At 35.3% G+C, this 6,183-nt stretch overlaps 1 protein-coding gene across 1 annotated transcript; it reads right to left on the reverse strand.

The window, feature by feature from the left end:
• Positions 1–921: 921 nt before the first annotated feature.
• LOC311081382 (uncharacterized protein) lies at positions 922–3,298 on the reverse strand (the record flags this gene model as incomplete). The annotated part of the gene is made up of 10 exons (XM_084111924.1): positions 922–996; positions 1,132–1,229; positions 1,509–1,668; positions 1,763–1,959; positions 2,082–2,153; positions 2,349–2,390; positions 2,483–2,590; positions 2,751–2,798; positions 2,882–3,016; positions 3,214–3,298. The coding sequence occupies 10 exons, from the start codon at positions 3,296–3,298 to the stop codon at positions 922–924; spliced, it is 1,020 nt and encodes a 339-aa protein (XP_083968050.1).
• Positions 3,299–6,183: the final 2,885 nt, after the last annotated feature.

Consider the following 6,183-nt stretch of genomic DNA (forward strand, 5'->3'; position numbering starts at 1 on the left):
TGCAATATAAATACTAACAATACAATATACAGAGTGTAAATGAACAAATGGTTCAAATAATCTTCACAAACTAAATACAAAAAGAAATAAACCGTGCAAATGAAGAAATGGTTCATTGAGGGTAATATACTGAGTGCTAATGAACAAATAGTTCAAATAATCTTCACAAACTAAATACAAATAGATAAATAAACAGTGCAAATGATTCAAACAATTTTCTGAATCGGAAGTTTCCACCAGGTCATCGTCTAACGACTCGTTTAAAAAAATCAATTCTAACACATCCTCCGATTTGGCTACTGCTGTTTTTTTACATACTCATGCTCTTTCGTGTTTTATGCTCTTTCATGCCTTGTGCTCTTTCGTGTTTTGCGCTATGGTCAAAAACTTTGCATCCGTTAGTTTTCATGCGTAGTTTTCAATGCATTGCGTTTGTTAAAATGTATAAAGAAACGTGATTGGTTGTTAAAAACACCAATCACTATGTTTATTGGTTGAGTTGATCAACCAATGGGTGGGACTAAGCATCAATAATCGTTCCTGTTTGGCTTAGAGAAAGAAACCACATGTGTTTCCTTGACGAATCACTGCTGCAGATTTTGATGACGCAATCACCGGCACTACAGAGCCACTGAATGACCAATAGAGACACCCGTGATAACACTGGAAAGCTGAGAATCTCATCTTTACGGTGCATTTTAAAGCATACAGATTGGATTAGCGACTCAAAAGTTATTAAACATTTTAGAACGATAGTTATTTTATGCCGCGGGCGGCTGTATAGGTCTTTAAGGGTTAACAGACACTATAATTACAAATGAAAAAAAAAAAAAAATGAACAACTATATATTAAAGCAAAAAATGAAAAAAATAAACGTCACTATGCAAAAAACTTTAAAAAGGTCTTCATCTTAATTTGTGTCACTGAATTGCTGGTTGATCTCTTGTGGGACCGCAACTTCTGGGACGGACCGCAACTTCTGGGACTGACTGCACCTAGACAAACAATTTAAATAAATTCAGTGAACAGACCTTCAAGATTTAATGTCAACCAAGGAAGTAAGTGTTAACCGATAAGTCGATTGCCACAGTCTTTTAAGTGAAATGCTCACAAGTAGTGTATATTTGTACCTGTAGTTTACTGTGGGCTGGCGCATGTTTTAAAACATTTGTGATGAGTTCCTCCACAGCTTTGTCCTGTAGTCCGGACCGACTCAGCATGATAGCCCCTGTTGTGTAGAATAAAAAATAGAAATGTTTGGTAAATTTCTAGTGTAATTACAATATGTTTTACAAAACAAGTGGTGGACTCATTTGAAATATAAATTAAATGAAGCAGAAGGGCATTTAATATTGATATTGTCTTTTAGATTTGAAAACAGCAAGCTATATTTTGAAACATGAACCAACTGTAAAGCAGAAACTGTTTAGACAAGCATAAATGCATTTTTTGTGCTGTGGAACATCCACACAATTATTACCAAAAGTAACACTTATATTAAACTCACGTTTGATAACCTGGTACACTGCTGTATGCAGCAACGTTTTTTTCCCCTTCTTCCCATGAAGGCTGTAGTTCTTCCAGACACTGCTAGAAGCTACAGCCCTCATGATACGCCTTGTAACTTCTCCCGGGTTGGCTCCACCAATCAGACTGAGATGGTGTGTCTACACAGAGGTAATACAGAAAATTAAAAATCAGTAATGCGGTAAATGTTCAGCTCTACATAAAACACAGCTTTATGTTTAAACCATTACCCACCAATCTCTTCTTGTAGTCCGGAAGCTCTTTCAGTTTTGCCTCCAAGACAGCAAGTTCTTCCAAAGACTGGGCCACATCGATTTCTATTGGGGTCTCCGGACCCTGGCTGGCTCCTCCAGTCTGGTTTAACCGGAGGAGGATCTCCTGGATGTTTTTTGCCATCACATCCTGGCGGGTCAACATTGCCTTAAGTGTCTCTGTTTCAGAAACACAAAATGTTTCAAAGACATTAAAATGAAGGTCAGAAATGTACAAAGATAACACATTGCAGTTATTACATGACTGAAATTTACAATAAACACAATAAAAATGTACATACCTTGCATTACTGTAACCGTTTGGGTTAAGGCGGAGATAGAGTCTGACACACTTGAGGAGCAGCTGGCAGTTTCTGTGTGCACATATGCAATACAAAATGCAAGCGATTAAACTCAACACTTAGGTTCAGCATGTTATAAAACAAGAACTACCAAAGTTCAAATCACCAGGCTACATTTCTTGTGTGTCACCATGTTGATAACTGTAACACTTACAAATAAACAAGATTTTCAAAGTCATTAAACCAACAATAAAAATATAATCATACCATCAGACATCTCAGGCTGAATAGGACTAACTGGATCAAGGTCTGTGTAAATAAATAAAAAATGTCAACATAAGGTATATTTTAATATAGATCCGCACAACTAGACAAAGCTTATGCAACAATTGTTAACTTACTGTTCATAGTGTTTGTCTGCGGAAAGATGCAGATGGGAGGTGTAGGGTGTGTTGGTCCTGCAGAAGATTTCCGTGCAAGTGGCAACTCTGGTGGTCCATGGTACAAATCTAGATGATACATATTACCAAGATACTTTGGTTAATCATTCATTTACGGGACCCTGTCTAATGATTCCCAAAAATGTCATGCTAGCGATTTTCTTATAGAGGACAGTCTTGTGAAGCATGGCATGCTTGAGAAATATTGAACAATTATTTATCATCATACCTCTGGATTTCTTCTTAGTATGGATGACCTGTTCCGCAGAGTCTTCATCTAAAAAGCATACAATAAACTCCAGTCAACAAACCAGTCAGGGATACAGCATGAAATAAATAACTACATGAAGATGTAAATACCCTCATCGCTGCTGTAAGCAAATTTTGCTGGCCTTTTTGATGTCCTTTTTGAGAGCACAGCCACATCCTCGGCACTTTCCACGTTTGACATCGTTTCGGCCTTTCTCAACCACCGAAGTGCCTGGTTAAAGTCAGCTACAAAGAAATGTGAACATTAGGGAAAGTACAAACAATATAGGATTAGTTGAAACATTTCACAAGTATTCTACATGATGCAATGTATTTTGATTTCTTAGCAGCTTTCAAAAAAATGTTCTTAAGCATGCACAGCAAAAACAGGACAAGAAATTAATACAACTGTACCTGTAACACCACGAAACATCTTGACTTACCTGGAAATCCAAGTATCAGGATCAGGTTGTTCCCCTCTTTGTGCTCTGGCTGTCGGGTTGCACGCGGGCCAGTAACAATACTCATCCTGAAATTCATGAAAAACATTTAATGACCACTGTATTTTTCAAAGTACATTTCATACTGACACCCCCAGAAAATAGTCAATAGCCAATGATCTGATAAAATACCGTTAGTTCCTTATACGTCCAACATTTAGCCACCACAGCTACACTCCCTTCACTGAGGAATTCAACAACGACGTAAGACATACTGTTGATTAGAAAGAAGAAAAGTTAGTGATAGACAACCTAAATGACCACTGACATATTCCTGCCTGAGAGAATGCATTCTATGCATTTACCTAGAAATGAGACAACCACAACACTGCATTGTAATCTTCCCAGTTCAGACCTCCCATTTCAAAAGTCAGGTGTGTCCTGCACACTCTTAGGCCACCAGCTGCCATTTCCGAGATCATTTAATATTCAGAGTCCAGACCTTCCATTGCAGAAGCACAGTCTTTAAGCATTGAGGTATATTCTACTGCCTGACAGGAAGTCACAGGGATATGAGCCTATTTTTACAAAAACAGCAGCTACGGTGCCGTAACGTAAGATACAAGGCAATCGAGCCTTTGATACATTGTCGTGTTTATTTAGAAATAAAACAATGGAAAATTTGAGTCTTTAATCATTCAGCCTTTGGGCTAAGACTTTCCCCTTGGTCTTAAACCCTCAGATCCATTTTCACCTTTCTTCAGACCTGATGTAGAACTGCCATAAAAGTTGTAATATGCCCCCTCTCTACTAGTATGGCGCTCCTGCGGAGTTCTGTTGTAGGAATCCTCTTCATCAGTGTGTTCCTCCTGTGGTACTGGAACACCCGAATCAAAAACGAACTGCATGGCTGAGAGAAAAGAGGTTCAAGGTGGCGGTAGACTATGCATTTAACCTTTCCCTCTTTTTCTACCTGATCCACAACTTCACAACAATGTCCACCCCTGCACTGCTATCGTGATTTTTCTAATACTAGGGGTGTATACCTTGCCAAAAAACAATGATAGCATTTTTCCCCCCGATGATACCGATCAACCCCCCTGGCTCATGGACTATACAGTGTATGTCTTTCGGAATTTTGAGAGTAGCCTACAATTCTATTGAGGTTCTGAGCCTGCTGATCAACTATTAGTGAAATCATCACAGATCCATTGATTTTGGTTGGATTTTTATGATTTTTTCTGTGGAATGAGTATACTGTTTGGTGAAAAGAATGACATATTGACTGATGTCATAACTTGGGGGAATAGTTGATTGCCAATGAAGTAAAAATGAAAATATTGGAAAAAAGTGAGAAAACGCCTATTTTTTTTGCATTAATTTGATACAAAATCATGTAGAAATGTGTTTTAAGAGTTATTTTTTCAGTGGATGTTGTCAGCAAATGTGTTCTGTGTATCTGGAATGCATTTATTGACAGCCTACCAAACCCACTGAGGATTTGAGGGAAAAAATCATTTTTCACATTTTTCTGATAAAAAATAAAGGGTGCATACACTAAAATGGCCACAATTTTTTTTCGCGATATTTCCGGCAGAGCAGACCCTCCAATTATTGGTTCTTAGGGTCAAAGTTAACAGAAAAAACACAAATAAAAAGTATGGCAGACCATGTCAGGTTCAACCCATTTTTGAGACTTTGGCTCCCCGACTATTATCACTGGTGTCATATATTACAGGGTATTCTTAATATACATATATTACATTATATATTATATTATATTGTATACTATATTATATTATATACTATGATATATTATATATATATATTATATTTTGTTTTATTACATTTTTTTAGACTCAAATTTTCTTTATAAAAAGCCTTTTAAAAGGCTACAACTCATTTTCACTAGTGTCATTACCAGGGTATTCTTAATATACATATATTATATTATATATATTATATACTATATTATAATATATTAGATACTATATTATATATATTATATTTTGTTTTATTACATTGTTTTTTGGACTCGAATTTTCTTTATAAAAACCCTTTTTAAAGGCTACAACTCATTTTCACTGGTGTCATATTAATTACCAGGGTATTCTTAATATACATATATTAAATATTATATACTATATTATATTATATTAGATACTATATTATATATATATATATATATATATATATATATATATATATATATATATATATATATATATTATATTTTGTTTTATTACATTGCTTTTGGACTCGAATTTTCTTTACAAAAAGCCTTTTTAAAGGCTACAACTCATTTTCACTGGTGTCATATTAATTACCAGGGTATTCTTAATATACATATATTATATATTATATACTATATTATATTATATTAGATACTATATTATATATATATATTATATTTTGTTTTATTACATTGCTTTTGCTTTTTTTCCCCTTTGTTGTATATTCACATGGACACAGGTGAATATAAAAAATGACTTTAATGCAAAAACAGTCAGAGTTTATACTTAAAGAAGCAGAAGCAATTCTAGATGACGTTGAAAAATACAAGGAATTAATTTCCAGCGAACCTCCACTACATCCAAAGGGTGGTGATGTGTTCCTTTACAAAAGTTCACAGTCAGATAAATCTAACATGGACTTTAGATTTGATCAAATGATGTGGAAACAGAAAGGTTCAAATTATCACAACATTAGAAAGTATGGGGGAAGAGTTTTGAAACGCTACTATCACATTAGAGCTGGTGAATGTGAAAAAGGCACCTCCTCAGAATTCAGGAAGTGCATTTACTCTCTGGTTAATGATGACATAAATTTGGCAACAAATTACTATTTGATTCATTACCTGGGAAATGAGACCGTATATGTACCACGAAAGCATGGAAATGCCAAAACGGACAGAGTGTTTATTCCTTCCAAAAAATAAGTTTTCTCAGACATACTTTTAAATGACCACGGTCA

Source organism: Abramis brama (genome assembly GCF_963993115.1).
Source record: "Abramis brama genome assembly, chromosome: 4".
Lineage (NCBI taxonomy): Eukaryota > Metazoa > Chordata > Actinopteri > Cypriniformes > Leuciscidae > Abramis > Abramis brama.